General features: G+C 38.5%; 1 protein-coding gene across 1 annotated transcript in view; it reads left to right on the top strand.

Moving 5' to 3' along the window:
* The window catches only part of gcshb (glycine cleavage system protein H (aminomethyl carrier), b), a 31,636-nt gene extending 13,502 nt beyond the window's left edge, over window positions 1–18,134 (top strand). The window contains exons 3-5 of the mRNA XM_028809799.2: window positions 4,621–4,684; window positions 8,835–8,966; window positions 17,238–18,134. Of these exons, the coding sequence (XP_028665632.1) occupies window positions 4,621–4,684; window positions 8,835–8,966; window positions 17,238–17,335 (294 nt within the window). The 3' untranslated portion in view covers window positions 17,336–18,134. The remainder of the gene's footprint in view (window positions 1–4,620; window positions 4,685–8,834; window positions 8,967–17,237) is intronic.
* The last annotated feature ends 4,463 nt before the right edge of the window (window positions 18,135–22,597 follow it).

Below are 22,597 nucleotides of genomic sequence, written 5' to 3'. Positions count from 1 at the left end.
TTTTTTGGAAGCTGTATTTACTACTTCTTTTCTTAAGCAGTTCAGGACACTGTGAACACCAGGGGTCGCTGTTGCCCAGTTAGACCCAACAGACATATACACAGACAGGGTAAAATCACCAAGAAGGTTTTATATGTTCTTTCTTCTTGTAATAGTGCCCAAAAGCACCTCCACCATAAACAGGCAAGTAACAAATATAACAATGCTATAAATCACACAAATCTCTACTCCACACCTCCCAGCAAGCTCTGTCCTACTACCTCCCAACTCCGGCTCACTTGCTAGTTTCCCATCAGTCCTTCGTATAGTCCTTGACCCAGAAGTGCTTCCGTTCTTCCTCCCATGTTACTTACTAGCACTTCTGGTTCAGCTGGAGAATTCTGGTTTTCAATCAGCCCGGAAGTACTTTGGGGCTTCCGTTGTCATAGTCCATTAGTACTTCTGGGCTAAGTGAAAATTTGTTTTCCCATCAACTTCCCACAACGTCCACTGGCGGCACCCACGATACCCAGCAGGGCTGTGCTGCCGAAGTCCAAGTCCCATAGTGCCCTGCGGGCATCCGGGGCACCTCTGCAGTCCAGGGAAGCTGCCATCTGTCGTCTTGGAGGGGAGGCAGTGTCCTTTATAAGCTGCCTTCCCCCATCCTTCCATTTCTGGGGTGTCCCGGCCGGGATAAACTGCCAGCCGTCCCTTACAACACAAAACAAAATCTAGATTCATCACCTTCATACTTTTGTCAGAGCCATTACTACTCCAGGACAAATGTAATGCTCATAACTATTCCAGCAAAGGCAACGATATTCTTTGGATTTTTATAGTGTCAAAGTGGGTGCAATTATCAGTACATTCCTCAGGCAATTTCTTTAATTTTCATGTACACCAAAAAATGCAATGCAGCATTGACTTATTAATGTGAATGACTAGATGTCTTCATATTCAGGGACAAGCTGGCTATGCAACAAGTTCACTGGTAGTGGAGACTATACTAGCAAAGATGCACAGGTATAACTAACTGTTAATGCCAATACTGTATGTGTCTCTTGTTTTCTTAAAAATGCGTCACACAAAGGGGTTTGTTGTGGGTGAAGAAGCGCTTTTTGTTGATTGTTTGTTTGTTTATCCAGTGGTTTGCAAAGCCACAGTTCCTTTGCATTTGGGCTGCCTTTTTCTACTACACATAGAACTTCTATATTTTGATATCTAGTCAGTCTGGAGTCTATATAAAGTACTGTGTGAAAACTGAATAAAAACCAAACAAAAAATTGCACATAAGATGGAGGCTTGACAGCCTGTGTAAAGTTATGGTACTTGTAAAAGTTAGCGTTTTTTAGTTTTTTTTTCCACAGTCACATTCAATCGAATCCCCCCCGGATACAATTCTGTTATTTTTCAAATTAAGACGTGGTATTAAGAAAAAATTGTTTTTTTTTTTGTTTGTTTTTTTTATGTGAGGTTTTTTTTTTCGTTTTTTTATTCTTGAATAAAAGTGCAATTGTTTCGATGACTTGTTACAGACTCAAATGTATGTTTTTATTATATAATAGTAACAACAGCAGCAGCCCACCACTCAAAGCGCTAAATGTGGGAAGGTCCCAGGATCGAACCGGCAGTGACTTGATTATGATGCTGCAGTGCTTACACCTGCACCAGCGAAACAGATACTTGGGAGACTGCCGCGTTTCCACTGTGAAAGATGCAAACTCACACATGCATGCCAATGTCTTTACTTCTTATCGATTGATACTTGGGCTTCAGTTGTCACACATTGAGAGCAACATGTAAATTGAACAATTTCTTTTTCTTTGGTTTAATTCTTTGTGTTTATTTGATATTTGGACTTCAGTCTTCACACATTACACACTTCACGTCAACATTTTGTCATTATTACAATATCTGTTTTAGTTATGCGCTCAACATTTCTAATGCAAGAAATGGCATCCTACAATTACACAGATTGTGGTAGACACAGAACATGCATGAAATATATGTATTTAAAATAACAATATATTATTTTCCTATACAATTCTAGATACAGTGGAACCTCGGGTCACGACCGTAATTCGTGCCAAAACTCTGGTCGCAACCCGATTTAGTCCTGACCTGAAGTAATTTCCCCCATAAGATTGTATGTAAATACAATTAATCCGTTCCAGACCGTACAAACTGTATGTAAATATATTTTTTTAAAGATTTTTAAGCACAAAAATAGTTAATTATACCATAGAATGCACAGTGTAATAGTAAACTACATGTAAAAACATTGAATAACACTGAGAAAACCTTGAACAGAGAGAACTAAAATTGCAAGAGTTCACGCTATAGCCTTAATGAACCGCTCGCTGTAAACACTTTTTTAAATGAGTTTTAAGCACACGGAAAGAAACGAACATTTGAAAAATCCTTAATTTATACAAAAACTAACCATAAACAACCAAGAAAACTAAACTTGCATGAGTCAAGTTCTGGCATGAAGGAAGTGAGGAGGAACTGCGTGGAGAGGAGATTACAGTTTTGAGGTAAAGTCTGTGACGATGCGGGTTCGCTGCATGCTTACATCTCGCTTCCGGGAGCCCTTAAACCTGTCACCGTCGGTAATGTTACTGATGAGCACGACAGTGAGGCACTACAATGGAACAAGGCGATGGTGCAAAAAGTGCCAAGTGCTTTTATTAAAATTAACAAAACAACAATCAAAAACAAAGTCCAAATTAAATAAATGCAGTGCTTTCACAATCCTTCAATAAATAAATAATCCCATAAAAACAGAAGTGAAGTGGAGGTTAAAATCCAATAGAAAAAAGTCTTCATTAAATGCAACGAGGTTAAAACAATGCTGGAAGCAGTCTCTTTAAAAACAAGCCCGGTGCATTCTTTAACTGGTGACCCCGCTTCCTTCTCTGCCTTATGCGGCCAGCCGTCCTTGTTCTGGTCACTCCAGCTCCTTGATCGCTCAGCTGGAGTGACCACTTCCTTCTGCCCCACTGCTTGGGCTCACTGTCCAGCTGCCTGCCTGCGAGCACACGCTTGCTCACACCGGTTCTTTCCACACTGCTTCCTGCTTACTTCCTCACTCCACATCCTCCGTCTTTCTTTTGTTTTTCCTCCATTTAGCCGCCTCGTGCTTCTATTTATGAAGAGGACATGGCAGCTGTAGCGCGTCGATTATTTATTTAAAACTGGCCTGTTGACGTGAGCTGTGGACCCGCTATACCACAAAGTCCCTCTGCGCAATGCGGTCCAGATCTAATTATGCAGATCCAGATCGTCTGGATGACTTTGATTTATGCGGGGACGATTCCAGTTCGGCGCGAAGACGATTCTTCATGTTGTCAGTTCGCACACTTCTCGATGGTGCGAGATTTTTCAGGTGATTTTTCTATGTAATAAACTTAAGTTATAGCGTAATGAAAATTGCATAATTAGATCTGGACCACCCTATACTGTACGGGGAGAGACTGAACACGTGCATAAATCACCGGCGCGTATGAACCGGAAGGGAAACGAAATAGAGCACAAAGAGTTCACAGTGAATGCACAGGGAGAGACTGAACACATGCAGAAATCATCGGCGCATACGAACCAGAAGGGAAACTGGCTTGTTCGTCACCCGATTGTGTGGTTGTGAACAGATGCAAAAGTTTGGCAAACTTTTTGGTCGTAACCCGATTTGTACGTGTTCAAAGACGTTCGTGACCCGAGGTTCCACTGTCCCTCACTCCCAGATAAACAGACTTCAGCTGTGAGTACTTTGTGTCAGACTTCAGCTACCTTGGTGGGGATGGGATAGCAGGCTGCCTGCCTGAGGCCTGTTGACATATTTGCAAAACAAAGGGGATACAGTGCACAATTAACGCAGTGATTAGGTTGTGGAATAATTAAGGTGGCCCAACATTACGAATATTTTCACAGGCTTCAGGGATCCTAATGTTAAGTTAGTATAAAAAACAGGTAAAGTTAGTTTGCCATTTCATGAAGTGGATTGACGTCTTAGTCATTTCAGGTTGATGATGGGTAATTCATTCATCTACATTGTTTCTTGTTCTACCCTACCCTTTTAAGTCTTTTGTATCATCCTTTGAGACTGTGTGATCATGTTTGATGTCCCATTTATCCATCATTCATTTCCTGAACCTGCTTAACAGCTCTGGAAGGGTTCACTGTGCCATCCCAAGGCACAGCTACTCATATGATTAATTCTAAGTTTCATAACACTCTAGCAGTCTCATATTTCTAGTGTTGGAGGCAAACTAGAGAACTTGAACAAAAAACAGTACAGATAATGTGCAGATTCTAAATATAAATTCGTATTGTTAATAATGATGAAAACCCTTTTCTTCCCTTTTAGTAGTTTTCAGTGTTAACATGGTCACTCTTTTCTTAGTGTTGATTAATCAACAAATTTGCATTCCTAAAATATACTTACACAATGCTGAGGGAGTTGATTTGAGTACAACAAAAACAACTTATTTGTCTTTGTGACACAATAATAATAAAGCAAATAAAGGAAGCTAAAATAGAGGTATTTAAAGAACAGAGGATTATATGTACTTGAGGTTAAAAGGTGAAACTTGCTGATAGATGTTTCAGAAAATGTGCATTCTGCTTTCTTAACACACGCAGGATGCATTAGGAGATGTGGTATATTGTGGTCTACCAGAGGTTGGCACTAAATTGAACAAAATGGGTAAGTATTCTTGTTTATTATTGATAATTCATGTCATTGTCCTGAAAGAAATGCAGAGACCCTGTAATTTAAATATTCTGTTAAAAAGAGGCTTACAGAGAGTAGTAATAATGCATGGTGGATCCTACTTTGAGTATGTTTACATCACATTATGTTTGGGCAAAGTTCTAGAAGATGACTTCCAATTATAACTATACTATTATATTTAGTTCTGATAAACAATCTAAACTGTATCTTATAGAAAGTCGTGTATCCCCTCTTTACAAAATTCTTTTAAAATGTATCTGAGTTGATTATCTGTTAAATGCACTTATCAGAAAATTCTAAGAAAGAAATGTTGAATTTCATTAGGGTTTGTTGTAGGTGTGGGAGAGGTCTTCTTTGTTGGAAATGCACATTTGCTGACTACGCAATAGAGAATATTGTGAATTAAATTGATTTTTTAAAGAGTTGTTTTCACCTTAAATGGATAATTACTTGTATGACAGAAATAATATAAATCAGAGTGTGTTTTAGGCATTGCATCCAAAAAAGGACACTTGGCATCAAGCATTCACAACACTTCTTGCTTTGAAAGACATCCTCAGTTTCAGCTATGCACTAGTGTAGTAGTAGTAGTAGTAGAGTCATGTACCGTATTAACCATTTATGGATACAGCAAGAAGTGAAGCAAAATGACACCTTTCATTGGCTGAGTAGATTAAAATATGCAAACTTTTGAAGCAGCTCAGGCCTCTTAGTCATGCAAGGGGTAATAGAGATGCTGGAATTACCTGTGTTTATGTACAAATTAAGATAGAAACATGATTGTAAAACCTTTAAGTGAAAAATCTTTAGTGTCAAATAGTAACAGACCTCTCCAGCCTAAGATTCATTTAGCAAGATAAAGATCTTCTGATAAGGTAACTGTCTGACAAAGTCTTTTTGAAGGTTTTGATTACTATCCCTTAGAATGTGGATCTGTAATCAAATCTCCTGGATCAGTCAAAGTGATGTAAATAGTCCTCATATCTGTTAATAACACTCTTTGTCTCTATTCAGACCATGTTGTAGTGTGATGAATTTTAGCACCAGTTTTACTTCCCATTCCTTTTTCTACAGTTATGTCTTGAAGTTGCCCATAAAACTGGGACTTTAAAATCATTCTTACAGTATCCATTCATGCTGAAGTGAACTCCAATAGAAACCTCTGTATTGCTGTGCTTAATGTGTAAATTAATTCTTTGGCACAGTGTTTGTCCAGTTTCTCACACATAGAGTCCAGTATTGGGACATTTCGTGCATGCAGTTTGGATGACTACATTAGATAATCTGCAGGAAAATTATCCCATTATACGATATTCTTCTTGGCAGTGAGGTAAAACTTTCTGATCTGTAGCATAAATGTGACCACATCTTTTCTGTTGGTAGGTAGATGTACTATATATTATACACTAAAGAAACTGCATATCAATCGGCTATATAAAAGCATGTTAAGCTGTCACCCTCCTGCAGCCGAACATTAATTGAAATATATGTGTTACAAGGAAAGGTCAAGATTAATTCAGCATGTGTGACAATAAAGTGTTTGCCAAGCATAGTAGAAGACACAGTAGTAAAGGCTGGCTTTCACTTTTTGGCTTTTGCATATTCACTGCTGCTATTATCACCACCACCACTACCACCATTACTGCTACTAGTGGGATATTCTTTTTTACTATAATCTGTCAGTGAAATCTCCCCTGTTCAACAAATGCACTTAGTAATGTGTTGTATGTTATTTCAGGATTTTTTTTCTAAAGTAGGATTGAGTTGATAGAGTTTCTACCCAGTAATACAACTAATAGCTCCACTACATTCCCATTTCCTTACCAAAAATATTGTTTATACATCAATTACAGAAAAGTCATGGTCTAAACGGCTTGGAACCAGAAGAAGCACACATGGCCCTTAAAATGGATTCATCGTAGGCACATCTAGCAATAATCTTTCCAAGCATTTGCAACTCAGAACAGCTTGGTTATAGCATTGTATCTTCCCTTGGAAGAAACCCTTTTTCTATCTACAAAAAAAAAGAAATGGTCCAGTATACTATTAATTTTTTGATATACCATACACACCAGGCATTTCTTCTCCACCCTAAGAGACTCATTGAATGGCTCTACATTCCTCCTACATTGTTATTAATTAGATATAACATAACAGGTGATGCCAGCACTGTAAGGTGTGTATAAGAAAATTCAGTGGACAGGTACTTGTGTGCCATACATTGATCAGCCCTAACATTAAAACCACAGACCGGTGAAGTGAATAACATTGAATATCTTATTACAGTGGTACCTGTCAAATGGTGGGATATATTAGGCAAAAAGCGAATAGTCAGTTCTTGAAGGTGATGTGTTGGAAGCAGGAAAAATAAGCAAGAGTAAGGATCTGAGCGACCTTGACAAGGGCAAAATTGTGATGGCTAGACATCTGTGTCAGTGCTTCTCTAAAACCATAGTTCTTGTAGGGTATTCCTGGTATGCAACGGTTAGTACCAACCAAAAGTGATCCAAGGAAGGACAACTGGTGAACCGGTGACAAAGTCATGGGCATCCAAGGCTCATTGATGCATGTAGGGAGCAAAGGCTAGTGCATCTGGTCTGATCCCACAGAAGAGCTACTGTTGCACAAATTGCTGAAAACCTTAATGCTAGCCATATGAGACAGGTGACAGAACACACAGTGCATCATAGCTTGCTGCATATCGGGCTTCGTAGTCATAGACAAGTCAGAGTGCCCAAATTGACCCCTGTCTACCACCAAAAGTGCATACAATGGTCCTGTGAGAGTCAGAACTGGGCTGGAGAGTAATAGAAGAAAATGGCCTGGTCTGATTAATCATGTTTTCGTTTAGATCATGTGGACTTCCAGGTGACAGCAGCAGGATGCACTATGGGAAGAAGACAAGCTGACAGAGGCAGTATAGGCCCTGGGCAGTGTTCTGCTGGGAAACCTTTTTTCCTGGCATTCATGTGAATGTTACTTTGACATGTACCAGCTACCTAAATATTGTTGCAGACCACGTTAAGCTAAACTTTGAGTATACACTTCTGAATTTTCAGTTAACTGACAAGACATACACTGATCAGGCACTACATTAAAACCACCTGCCTAAAATTGCTGCCAAAACAGCTCTGACCCCTTGAGTCATGTACTCCACACAACCTCTGAAGGGGTCCTATGGTATCTGTCACCAGGATGTTGCCTGCAGGTCCTCTGACACCCATAAATTATATCACACTCCCTCCACTGACTTGTCTTCTTCCTGCAGTGCATCCTGGTGCCACACATACACACCCAACCATCTACGTGATGCAAAAGAAAACTGTATTTATCAGACCAGGTGACATCCTCCAATTGATCCAAGGTCCAGTTCTGATGCTTGCATGTTCATTGTAGCCACTTTTGATAGTAGTTGGGGTGAGCGTGGGTAGCATGCAGTCCACAGTCCCAAACACAGCAGGGTTCAATGCACTGTGTGTCATAACATGGTACTCCCAAAGCCATAATTGAAATTACCTGCAATTTGTGACATAGTAGTTGGTTGGTACCAGATGAAAGGGCTTTTGTAGACCTTTTGCATCAGTGTGTCTTAGCTACCCACCTCCCTGTTCACATTTCATGGTTTTTACCCCCTTGGACCACTGTTGGCAGGTACTGCCCATGGCCGACCGTAAGCACTTCACATGTGTTGCAGTGTCGGAAATGGTCGGACCCAGTCATCTGGTCATAACATGTTGGCCCTTATCAAAGTCACTATGGCCTTCACACTTGCCCATATCTTCTGCATTAGACATGTCAACTGCAAGTACCTAATGTTGACAGTATATATCTCTGACCTTGACATGCACCATTGTTAGAAGATAGTCACTTCGATTAAAAGATCATTCACTTCATATGGGAGTAGTCATTTGGTTTTGGTTCATTAGTGTATTTTGTAAAAATTTATTAAAATGCATACTTTAGTCAAATGCTATAGTTTTATTTTTGGGTAGATTCAAGAAATTTAGTAAAATGCTTCCCTAATTGCAATCAAAGTAAATACTACTGTATTTTATTTGTATAAACATAATGACTGATTGATTGTTCTTTTTTGCAGATGATGACTGATTGTTCTTTTTTGCAGATGAATTTGGTGCTTTGGAAAGTGTAAAAGCCGCTAGTGAACTTTACTCACCTTTAAGTGGTGAAGTAACAGAAATTAACAAAGCACTGACGGAGAACCCTGGGCTAGTCAACAAATCTTGCTATGGTGATGGTGGGTATTTAGCCTGTTTGTTGAAGAATTTTTCAATTTGAGACTAAACATGTCATAACATTAAATGGTAAACCTGGAATGTACAAATATGTGTATATCCAGAGAGTAAAAGAATTATATCAAACATAAAATATTGATGAAATAAACATCATAGTCAACTGAAGAACTGTAAGCTTTGGTTTTTCTAAGCTATTAATAATGCAAAATACCTAGAACAGTACTTTATAGACTTGACTGTTTGACCTAGATTAGCAAAGATGTAGTAAGAGGGGCCTGATTTGATTGGAATATTATCACAAATTAATTATTATTTATTTTTAAAGCTCTGCTAAACAAATTGGTGTAATAATGTTGGGTTTGTTTTTGCTAGAATAACAGAGTTGTTGTTCCTGGGTGCTTATTTACCTATAAACTATCCGCATTAAACTTATCCTGTGACATTATAAAGAAGTAACTTTACACTCAAATCCACATAAGTTCACAGTTTTAAATAACAGATTTAAAAACCTGGTTACATTAGAAATTTAGAGGGATGTTTTTCTTAATGAAAATGGGCTTAAAATAGGACCCTACTGGGAATTCTGCATTTCTTTCATGTACTTTCAGGTATGTGATGTTAGAGGCTTTGTTGAACTGCTCTTTTAGAAAAAAATGTTCAGTTTGTCATACTGTTTTTGAAGCACCCCCTTGTGAAATGCTGTCAGTCTCAAGGGTATATCAAACTAGAACAACAAAAAGGTTCAAATTAGGAAACTGTTTCAAACAGGACAAGAAAAGACATAATTCCAGACAAAAACTGTAATGCCTAATGATTTGCATAGTTGTTATTGTTCAGTGTCATGTGAGATTTGCTGTAGCTCTGATGATTAATCTATTCCTTACTGGCTCACAGTTGAAGTTTGTGTCCCAGGTGTTGTCCTCTGATGGTATGCCACACAGTGATAGGCCAAAACAGTCTTGTAGTGAAGATCATCTACAAGTTAACTGGAAATGTATTCCTATTCTATAGTGCTGCCACACACTTGTTCTTCAAATATAGGGACCAAATGTTATTCAAAAGTGGCTGTAGAGCCCCATTCCCTTGCACTGCTTCCCACAAAAGTCAAATGGTGTCTACGATTAAATGTTTTCTTCAGGTCTGCAAGACCCATATTGATAGAACTGATAAAAATCTCAGCTCAGTGAATATTTGTGAAGGAGCAAGAGGATAGTCCGTAACACTGAACTTTCATTTCTTGTTCTTGTTCTTGTTCTAAGTTTAACAGCTGTATTCTTCTTTGAAGCTATGCTGCATAGACCTCCTCAAAAAAGATGATTCCACAGTGAAAAATACCCTTTTTCTCCCCATTTTCAAAAAGGGAGCAACCACCTCAGTTTGGTATTTCAGAGTGAATACTCCCACCTCTCCAATGAAAATTAAAAAGGCATTTTAAATAACACATACAGTGGAACCTCGGTTCATGAACGTCTCGGCACACGTAGAAATCGGTTTACGACCAAAAAGTTCGCCAAACTTTTGCCTCGGTTCACGACCACACACTCGGTATACGAACAAACCAGTTTCCCTTTTGGTTTGTACAGGTTCAGTCTCTCCCTGTGCATTTCCTGTGCAGAGAGCGAGAGAGCGCGACACACACACACAGGCAGCGCCAGAGAGAGACAGACCACACACACATAGGCAGCGCGAGAAAGAGAGCCGCACACATACAGGCAGCGCGAGAAAGAGAGACGCACACACACAGGCAGCGTGAGAGAGAGCTGGACGCATAAGGTAGGAAGGCAGTTAAAGAATGCACTGGGCTTGATTTTGTTTTCACTTCGCAATGTTACTTTTCTTGGTGGTTTATTAAATTACGGATTTTTTTCAAATGTTCATTTTTTTTCCCTATGCTTAAAACTCATTAAAAAAAAAAAGTTTTTAGCTAGCGGTTGGTAGCGCTATAGCGCGAACTTATGCAGTGTTAGTTTTCTCTGTTGTTCAAGGTTTTCTCAGTGTTATTCAATGTTTTTACATTTAGTTTACTATTACGTTGTGCATTCTATGGTTTAATTAACTATATTTGTGCTTAAAAACTTAAAAAACATATATATTTACATACAGTTCGTATGGTCTAGAACGGATTAATTGTATTTACATACAATCCTATGGGGGGAAATTGCTTCGGTTCACGACCAAATCGGTTTACGACCACAGTTTTGGAATGAATTATGGTCGTGAACTGAGGTTCCACTGTACTAAGGAAGTAGTACATTCATCATTTCTGGTTCGATCTCGACTAAGTGCCTAGCCTTGTTGTTGTGGATATTGTCAACCGCCACTGTAGTGAAAACAGTGTAGACTGCACTGATGACCTCATCCTATGTGAAGCATTCTTTTCTTACCTTTACTGTTTGTCCTTCATTTCTTAAGGCCATGTCAAATTATGTGATTTTTCCAGTGATTTTCAGTCATATTCATCATTTACGTAATCTTAGCGATTTGGAGGCAGTCAGTAGCGTGCACCCATAAAGCCATGTGCATAATGTGACATGCCCAGCAAATCACTCCCACTAGTCCAACACTCATTTGGACAAAATAAAACCGGTTCGATTTTTGTCTTTAGTCATTGGGATGGTTTTGTGTGCATGAGAGTTGACAACCAATGAATGCTCGTCCGTAAGTACAATGCATATAATGGATTGCTGAGGAATTAGGAACACAGGCTTTGGACCTCACAAATGGAAGAGAAGCTCATTTGTCTGATGTCTAATGTTTTATGTACCATGACAGAATGGAAAAAACTTTTTTTTTTTTTTTTAAAGGGTGAGATTGCAGCTGAACTTGCTGTACCTTTTAAATCCTTCATACGGCACTGGCTCTGTCAGGTAGCATGCTTTTGAATATCACAAAAATGGCTGAGCACGATTGTGCTGGAAGGTCAGCACAAAGATGATAAATGTGACATGCCCAACGATTTTCAGTCTTATAATTTGATATGGTGCAGCAAGGTGCAAATCTGACCAACCCCACAACTGGAAGTCATTGAATATGACATTGGCTTTAACACTAGAATTACCAGAGTCTACAAAAAAACTCGTAGATCCGGCCTACCTTAAATCGCTTCTTAAATCCGTTCACACCTCTCCGCCAGCATCTTTTGTCCTCTAAATGTGCTGATAAAAGAAAAGCTGCCAACAGCCGGCTATTCCATCCCTCCTCCGACTTAGAACTTGAACGCACTTTCCCCAGCTCATGTCTTGATTGATTGTCTGGGAGTGAAGTGGAGTTTTACAATGGAAATAATAGATCGTTATTTGGAACACACGCATTTCATGTGTGTACCATTTCTACAGTAATCTGTGTAAACACATTGTTAAAGCAGAAACTTTTTCATATTTTAGTAATAAATGTTACAAAATGGGGCGGCACGGTGGCGCAGTGGGTAGTGCTGCTGCCTCGCAGTTGGGAGATCTGGGGACCTGGGTTCGATTCCCGGTTCCTCCCTGCGTGGAGTTTGCATGTTCTCCCCGTGTCTGCGTGGGTTTCCTCCGGACGCTCCGGTTTCCTCCCACATTCCAAAGACATGCAGGTTAGGTGGATTGGCGATTCTAAATTGGCCCTAGTGTGTGCTTGGTGTGTGGGTGTGTTTGTGTGTGTGTCCTGCGGTGGGTTGGCACCCTGCCCAGGATTGTTTCCTGCCTTGTGCCCTGTGTTGGCTGGGATTGGCTCCAGCAGACCCCCGTGACCCTGTGTTCGGATTCAGCGGGTTGAAAAATGGATGGATGGATGGATGGATGTTACAAAATGTAGGCATAAACTATAGAACGTATAAAGCCCAAGTTCCAAAGATCAAATAAGCACTTTCACAAAAGCTTTAAGTATAATACAACAGTGTCCGTGGCGTAGCGCGCTAAGATTCACCACTCAGAGCAAGTAGCTTTGCTGTGCCTCACAGACATGAGTTCAATTCCCCACTGTGGACAAAGTGTTACTTCTTTTTAACCTCAAATGGACATAAAATTTATAAATTGGTATGCACTGTCAGTTAATGAGATTGTTATATTTTCATGTGGGATGCTCCTTTTAAAATATTTTTTTACAATTGAGACTGCAATTAACATGAACAACTGTCCTTATAACTTATTTTCTCAAGATCCATAACACACAGACAGACAGAGCACTGTGTAATAGAGAGACTGACAGGCAGAGATATACAAACAAACAGGGAAGGCAACATGTTGATCTTTTTTTTCTTTCAGTACATGTGCGTTGTTCCTGCAGCACTGAATAAGCTCACGCGCTCTAACATTACCCCTCCCCCCGATCTGACTCTCTAAGTAACAGCACAAGTACAGACACAAACCAAGTGCATGTGTGTACTGTATAATATTAACAAAAAGACCAGCTTACTACTGAAAACGGCAAATATAGGAGTGAGTGGGGATCGAACCGGGACTCTTGATTACACTTGGTTTGTGTCTGTACTTGTGATGTTACTTAGAGAGTCAGATCGGGGGGAGGGGTGATGTTAGAGCGTGTGAGCTTATTCAGTGCTGCAGGAACAACGCACATGTACTGAAAGAAAAAAAAGATCAACATGTTGCCTTCCCTGTTTGTTTGTATATCTCTGCCTGTCTGTCTCTCTATTACACAGTGCTCTGTCTGTCTGTGTGTTATGTATCTTGAAAAAATAAGTTATAAGAACAGTTGTTCATGTTAATTGCAGTCTCAATTGTAAAAAAATATTTTAAAAGGAGCGTCCCACATGAAAATATAACGATCTCATTAACTGACAGTGCATACTAATTTATAAATTTTATGTCCGTTTGAGGTTAAAAAGAAGTAACACTTTGTCCCCAGCGGGGAATTGAACTCATGTCTGTGAGGCACAGCAAAGCTACTTGCTCTGAGAGGCGAATCTTAGCGCGCTACGCCACGGACACTGTTGTATTGTCCTTGAAGCTTTTGTGAAAGTGTTTATTTGATCTTTGGAACTCGAGCTTTATACATTCTATAGTTTATGCCTACATTTTGTAACATTTATTACTAAAATATGAAAAAGTTTCTGCTTTATCAATGTGTTTACACAGATTACTGTAGAAACGGTACACACATGAAATGCGTGTGTTCCAAATAACGATCTATTATTTCCATTCTAAAACTCCACTTCACTCCCAGATAATCAATCAAGGCATGAGCTGGGAAAAGTACGTTCACGTTCTAAGTCGGAGAGGGGATGGAATAGCCAGCTGCTGGCAGCTTGTCTTTTATCAGCACATTTAGAGGACAAAAGACGCTGGCGGAGAGGTGTGAACGGATTTAAGACGCGATTTAAGGTGGGCCGGATCTACGAGTTTTTTCGTAGACTCTGGTAATTCTAGTGTTAAGCAACTTGAAGTCCAAAGTCAACTTTGAATAGATTTATCCTGCACATTCAGTAACATGATAGATGATAGACCCCTCTTGTTACTTTTTGTCTTTTCAAGTGATGAACTGATGGCATTACCTGAAAATTTTGTGCCTGGCTATGTCATATGAGTTTCTTATATTGTAAAAACAGTGGAAAAGACCAAGTGCCAGGGATGAGTCATAATTAACATTGTGCAGATGCTTTTATATCTGGTTCCCTTTTAATTTGTGATGATTTGGAGCATTTTGGTTCTGTTTGGCTTACTTTTTGCAAGCTGGTTTAAGTAGAGTAGCTATACAAAGAAAAATCCAATATGGAGTCAGCTTTTAGTTCTCATAAAAGATATTTAGTCAGAAATGGTATCTTTTTTACTTTAATTTCCACCATTTTTTTTTAGAAAAATCATGATTTCTAATTTGATGAACATTTTAAGTTCCTTAAGAAAATGAAGGGTACTTTATAAATTAAAAGTATTATTAAAGTGTAGTTAGTTGCTTTGTGCCCACTTTTCGGCAAAAGCATTTTTTTAGTCTGATAATGTAGTACGTGTATGAACAGTATGTCCAAAAGTCACCAAATTTAATTAGGGAATGATAATATACTGCATATATAGCATATTATAATCCCTATAATACTGTTCAGCTTAACCGAATAAGCAGAATTTTTATATATTTAAGTCGTGGAATTAAAAATGGTTACCATTACTAAATCACAACTCAAATTTTTGATTTGAATCATGGACAAGGCAGAGGGTGTAAGAAGCTTAGGCTTTTTCCTCAGTGTTACCATGGGTTTTCCACTAGGTTACTTCAGTTTCTATCCTTCATATTAAAATCATATTTGACCGCTTAATTGGCTGCCCTAAGTTAGCCGAGTGTGTATTCAAATATAAATTATGATTGACTGATGCTTTATCCCTCTTCCAGCACCACTCTCAATCAAGTCATTGTAGGCCTCCCACTTGGCCTCATTCCCTCCATCATAGTGTACCTCTTCACCCAGTATTCCTCTGCCTTTCAGTCCACATTAGTCTGCTTCTTTTCATCACAACTCTCATCATCTCTACACCAGGACTTTTTTTTTTAAACTTGGTATTCTTCTTCCTTCCACTCCATGATATTGCACATCATTCTTACCACTCTTATTTTCAGAGAACATGTTTCTTACGTTCCACCTTCATCAGTTAAGTCTTGCTGCCGTAAAGAGCATGTTGCTCAGTGTTTTCCATATGATCCACTGACAGATGGTGACACTGTTACATCAGTGATTCATTGTGCATGCTCACTGCACATCTCTGGCTTGGAGTTCTAAGAACAATTTTATTGTGTTCATTGTGTGCATGTAGTGGGGCTTTCCATAATATCCATACCCAATTCAATTCTTGAGGTCTAGTACTAATATTTAGGATCTGAACAGTTTAGATAAACACCCAAAACAGAAAGAAATATTTGGTAATATTGGAGGTGGAGCAATGCATACATTATACTGTACCTGGGAACCCTTCTTGTTGTTAAAAGCAGGGGCAATGGAGAAATAGTGATCTGGTTGCCTGTTATCATACTCTTCAGAAATGGTTAAGAACATGGGTATCCCACTTCAAAAGAAGACTAAAATGAATGATTTTAGTATCTCTGTAATGGTGTCTTGATGATTCCACCTCGTGACCATTATCCCAATTTAAAGAATTTTTTTTTTTCTTTCTGGAAAGGTACATTTAATCAATGGTGGTGTGAGCACAGCAACAAATTATTCAATTTGTTTGACCTACTGAACCATACATCTGAACCCACTGTGCAGGTGCAACACTGGAATAATTTCATGCTTTTTGTCATGATGAGAGGATAGTTTTGTGTGAACCTGTAGGATAGAATAAACTGTTATTTATTTGTGCTGAATGACTGGATAATTTCTTTTGCTGAAAGAAATTGCTATCTAGTAGCATGTTCCACTGTGACATATCATTAAAGACCAATTCCTGCATTCTCATCCTTTTTTTTTTTTTTTTTTTTTTTTTTTTTTTTTACTGTATGCACCAGTTCCTCTCATTCATGAATTGGTTTATGTACTTTAGGGAAAAAAAAAATTTGAAGGTATTAACAGTATCTCACTTGCTACTTCATTTTTTCATTAAATGTTTTACGTAAGAATAGTATTATTTCTCTGTCAAATTTATATGGTAAATCAATTTACTATAAAACAAGTGTACAAGAAATTCGAACTTACTGCACATATTAAAGTGTTGCTTGTGTACCACTACACTAATTGCACTAGTATGTACTGTATATATAAAGGTGTTTTTTATGTAGCTATAAAATAAAACTTTCAGAAGCAATTTGTATAAAAGAGAACCTATCATATACATTTTGAAATTGTGACTACTCACAGATAGCTGTGTTGTTTTGGGCGTCTGCATTATTGTTGGAAGTCATCGCGTTCCTTACAACCTGTAATAGTATACAGGTAATTAATATTGGAAATGTACAATATTTCCATTTTAATGACTTCTTTGTATCATATAAAGTATTGTGTTTGTAAACTTCCTTCTCGTCCAGTTTCCTGTGACATTCCAAAGATTTACAGGTTTGGCAGTTATTAGGCAGCTATGAATTGTTCTTTTACACCTGAGTGTTAGTGTGAATGTACTTATGTCCTCCCTGGTTTGTTCTCATCTTTTCCTCCAGTGCTGGCAGGGTAAGTTGTTACCAAATGACCCTGTGTTAGACAAAGCAGAATTAGCAAATGAATTAATACATATTTTGATTAGTCTAATTAGTCTAGATAGTTCTTGGCAAGTAGTACAATCAAAATGGCAAACTCTTCAAAAACACAAAGGTACTTTATATTTTATTCTGTAGTCAAATATTTTATGTTTTCTTTTCAGGATGGCTTATTAAGATGACAATTGATAGTCCTGCTGAGCTGGATGAATTAATGGATGAAGATTCCTATGAAAAGTATATCAAATCCATTGAGAACTGACATTTCATGTGGACATGCCCACATACCCTGCCTTCATTTGTTTCAACAACTAGAACTCTTCCCACACTAACATTCAACTTTGTCTTGCTTTGCTGCCAGATGTAGACTTTGGAGAAAACTGGCAATAAAGCATTAATTTTTGGAAATTTGGTTTAAACACCAATATTGTATTAAGAGTCTTGTTTTTATTCTCTTCAAATTATTTCATTAAAAATGGATTTCATTTGGAATACATAAAATACCAAAATTGTAGTAGTTTGCTTAAAGCAAGAATACACAGTGTTTGCCTCTGACTGTTTGTTGCCAGCATAGCTGGGATACTCAGAGATGTTATTTGTGCAGAGCATTTATTTCTTGTTGAGTTGCAAAATTTTAAGGTGACATTTTAAAATGGTGTTGGGTGATTGGTTTTATGTTCCTTTTGGTTAAAATTATTTTTGTCTTGAACTGTAGTCACACTTTCAACAGATTGTATCTGTCCTGGATGCCTTGAAGGACACAATAATGAGTTTTTTTATTTAGCACAAGAGCAATCTTAAAATGGTGGTAAATTGTTTCAGATTACAGGACAGTGAGATAAGTGGAAAAAAATGAAACTTCAGTTATAAACCCTGGGAAGAATTAAACTGTAGTTGTAACTTCAAATACATTAAGGTATTAGCTGGAAAAAAAAGATTTGTAGTATTATGTGAGTATTGTCTTTAGCATAGCAGGGGGCTTTCCAAGTCATTTATATGCTGCAATTTCATATTGTTTTTTAAAAATAAAGACTCATGTTTTAATTAAATCTCTTCTAAAAGTGAGTTAGATGTATTTTTTTGTACTTTAAAAATATTACATTGTGTGCTACACAAAGTATGGTAAATGTTTAATTTATAGAATGCAAAATTAGTATGGTACACTATACTTAGGGTCCAAAAAACATTTTATTTTTGACTAATGCATAAAACTGTCAGAGAAATACAAAATACACTGCACATATCCCTGTGATATGCACAGCTTCTCCAAAACATTCTCCAGAACATTTAGTAAATCATGACTTTTCTTTCAAATCAGATACAATCTAAAGATGGTGATGATAGCCTTGAACCCCCACCCATTACAGTTTTTTACAATTGCTAAAGCACAATTTTGACAACAAGGCTCATTGTTGCAAATCATTTAGCACAATTCACGAAACACCTCACCCAAAGAGCAAAACACCTCACATATCCTGCAAAATGAAACACTGCAACCAAAACTACATATATAATGATCATAATCAAACTACTGCACTAAATGGCACACATGTCAGTTATATCACCAGATTTTTGTCTAACCAACTACACACTGTTGGGAAAAATGAAAAGCACTCTCATCTTTAGTATGCTCTGCCACAATACTAAAATAGTCCAAATTGTAGAAAATTAGAGTGTTCACATGCACAGAAATATTTGCAGATACACACACATGCATTTATTTTTTTATTTTTCACCAAACAAGTCAGTGCAACATATGCACAGCAGGTATATTTACATTGGAGCGAACAAAAATATGCTCAGAAAAAACAGTAAACTGAAAAAGAAAATGTGCAGAAGAAATATATAGAAAAAAAAGAGGCAAGAAAAATAATTAGGCAGCATCTTGCCTCTCAGCTGGGTCTGGCCACAATGCCTCGTCCACATCACAGGCAATATCTTCCCTTGCCAGACATCGAGGGAAGAAGTGCCTTGAGTGCCTTATCCATCCCTGAATCGCACCCACATCAATTTCATCACATGCCTCTTCCATAGCCTGCACAAGAGGCATGCGCACATAGGGCTGCCGGTCGTATACCTTCCACCGCCATGCCGAAAATAACTCTTCTATGGGGTTTAGAAATGGTGAGAATGGTGGGAGGTATTGCACGAGAAACAGTGGGTGGTCAGCAAACCAATTTTGGACTGGGGCTGCATGATGAAAGCTCACGTCCCATACTACAACATACCGGGTTCTTGCATGGTCTGCATCATTCATACGCTCTGGTGGAATGAGAATGTTATGGAGTCTGTCCAGAAATGTTAGAATATGGCCTGTGTTGTATGGTCCAAGGTTGGCATCACGGTGGAGGACACCATGTATATTGGAGATGGCAGCGCACATTGTGATGTTCACACCACGTTGGCCAGGAACATCTATAATGGCTCTGTGGCCAATGATGTTTCTTCCCCTTCTTCTGGTCTTTGCTAGGTTGAAACCAGCCTCATCTATGAAGATGAACTCATGTGGGATTGCATGAGCATCCATTTCCAGTACTCCCTGAAAACAATGAACTAAAATCAGTCAATATGATGTTATCCAGTACACTGGGAAACAATGTTGCGTGTAATGTGCTGCAGTCAATATTGTACTTACATCCACATATACTCGTCTGAGCTCTTCGTTTCTTTGAGAGTTTCTCTCAAAAGGCACCTTATACAATTGTTTCAGGCTGATTTGGTTTCGCTTGAGAATGCGAGCCAATGTGGACAGACTGACTCGTTGAATGTTGGTGAATATGGTGTTGTCTTGGATGATGTTGCTTTGAATTTCTCTTAATCTGATTTCATTATTCTCCAAGACCAAGTTTACAATGGCAGCTTCCTGTACCCCTGTGAACATTTCGTCCCTTCCTCCACCATGGTTGAGTCTCTCAGTCCTTTACAAAAACAAAAATATAGGGCTTGGACAATGCAGCCTAAAGATTCACCCACAGTAGAGTAAATTGGACAGGAAACTTGTACAGTTAAGTGTATGACATTAGCCATTCATGAAGTACACAGGTGTCACCCAACTGATACACTATGACATGGGGTGTACTACACAGTGTGAAAGACATTTTGGTTGCATACCTGTGCTCCAGTCTAAATGTCCGGATGACAGAGGCAACAGTAAAACAGCTCAAGTTGGGCTGCACTCTACGTCCAGCCTCTTGCATTGTCAGCCCATGGTTGATGACATGATCAACTAAGGTTGCTCTGATTTCATTTGACAGTTGCTGTCTTCTTTGCCCATGACCTCCTATACCAGCTCTACCCCTACCTCTCACTCTTCCTCCCCCTCTCATCCTCACCCTCCCTCTTCCTCTTCCTCTCTCTGCAATGTCTTCCATTGTTCTTGAAAAAAGGTGCTCATCTGTGGTCTTTTTATAGTGCTTACTTCCTGATTGAAGTGGTAACAATTACCCATTGAGGTGTTTGGCCAGGTGGCACATATATTGGCCAATTAGCTCATGTTCTGTCCTTTTGAATGGCAGTGTGTTGTAATGGCAAACATGTGACTTTATGTCAGATTGTTGTGTCTTATGCAGAGAACCGTGTTCAGTGCATTTAGAAAGTGCCATTTTGAATTGCAAAATGTGTGTAAAGCAGGAAATGTGTTTAGAGTTTTAGAGACTTGAGAAGAGGTTTTGCTCTCTGTGTGTCAGTTTGAATAATTGTGCTATGCATGTCATTTTTGTGTGTTAGCAATTGTGAAAAACTGTAACATTGTTAGCAGCTATATTTGGTAATTACTATAGTAAGTAAGTAAGTGAACTTTATTGTCATTCATACCATACAACAGTACAACAACGGATGCATAGCTGAACGAAATTGTGTTTCTCCAGGCTCATAAAAGACATAAAGACATAAAAGACAAGTGCACACAAGACAACATACAGACATTACAAACATTTCACTTCTTACACAGAAAGTAGGTAAGACAGCACAGGGCAGCACAGAATAAACAATAAAAACAAAAGATATATATATAAATGTAAGCCAGTCAGTGGGTGAAATATAATATGAAAGAAAATATTGCACATTGTTTCACAGTGATTGTGATATTGCACTATATGGATACAATATTTATAAATAATATATACAATATAGACAATGTAATATTGTCCGATTTTACAATACAATATAATGTAAACTTAAGACCTATTTGTGGTAATAAAGTGCACAGTAAGTAAGAGAGCAAAAGGACAAAGGTTATTTAGCAGAGTTTAGTATTCTGATGGCCTGTGGGGAAAAAGCTCCTGTTAAATCTGGTCGTTCTGCAGTGCATACTGCAGTAACGTTTTCCAGAGGGTAGAAGTTCAAACAGCCCATGTGCTGGGTGTGTGGGATCTTTTATGATCTTAATGGATCTGCTCTGGCAACGTGAGTAGTGTAATTCTTGAACAGATGGGAGTGAGGACCCAATGATTTTCTCCGCTGTCCTCACCACTCTTCGAAGCATTTTCCGTTCAGTGACAGTGCAGCTACCATACCAAACTGAGATGCTGCTGGTCAATATACTTTCTATAGTGCCTCTGTAGAAAGTTATGAGGACAGGAGAGGAAAGGTTTGCTCTTTTCAGCCTTTGGAGAAAATGAAGTCGCTGTTGTGCCCTCTTGACAAGAAAAGTGGTATTTGTGGTCAATGTCAGGTCATCTGTAATGTGCACTCCCAGAACCTTGGTGCTTCTCACTGACTCCACACTGTTTCCATGGATTGTAAGTGGCCGGTGTGGCATGTGCTTTCTCCTGAAGTCAACGATGATCTCTCTTGTTGACATTCAGTGCCAGGTTGATTTTTCCACACCAGGCAATGAGTTGATTGACTTCCTCTCTGTATGCGGAGTCATTGCCATTACTGATGAGGCCCACTACTGTTGTGTCGTCTGCAAATTTTATGATGTGATTCGAGTTGTAATTGGCACAGCAGTTGTGAGTCAACAAGGTGAACAGTAGGGGGCTTAAAACACAGCCCTGGGAAACCCCAGTATTCATGATGGTAGTCTCAGAGGTGTTTCTTTCCAAGATGTACAGTACTGTCTGGGGTCTGTCTGTGAGGAAGTCTCATAACCAGTTACACAGAGGGGTGCTGATGCCTAGTGGCTCCAGTTTCTTTACCAGGTGTTGTGGGATGACAGTATTGAAGGCTGAGCTGAAGTCAATAATATATACTATATTTGCCTTAATTAAATTGGCAGCTATTAAAGGAATAAATTCAAATTTTTGGTGCCAAATTTAAGAACATTTTAGATGAGGATGTGTGATACTTTGATAATGCTAATCATTTTTGAGAATATCTTATTAGAAGGTTTAACTGTTTACATGCAGTGTGGATGTTAAAATACAAAATGCCTAAAATATACTTTTGGCAGATAATAACCTGCACTGTACATTGTATTGAATAATATATCCCATAGCAGTATAAAATAATTACTTGTCTGCCAACTTTTACTAGTAATGCTTGTTTGAACACTGCATTACTTCTTTGCATCTTGCAAATCATC

The sequence above is a fragment of the Erpetoichthys calabaricus genome, chromosome 9 (assembly GCF_900747795.2).
Source record: "Erpetoichthys calabaricus chromosome 9, fErpCal1.3, whole genome shotgun sequence".
Taxonomy (NCBI): Eukaryota; Metazoa; Chordata; class Cladistia; order Polypteriformes; family Polypteridae; genus Erpetoichthys; species Erpetoichthys calabaricus.
Note: the sequence above shows the minus strand (reverse complement) of the source record. Positions and strands in the feature narration are given on the sequence as shown.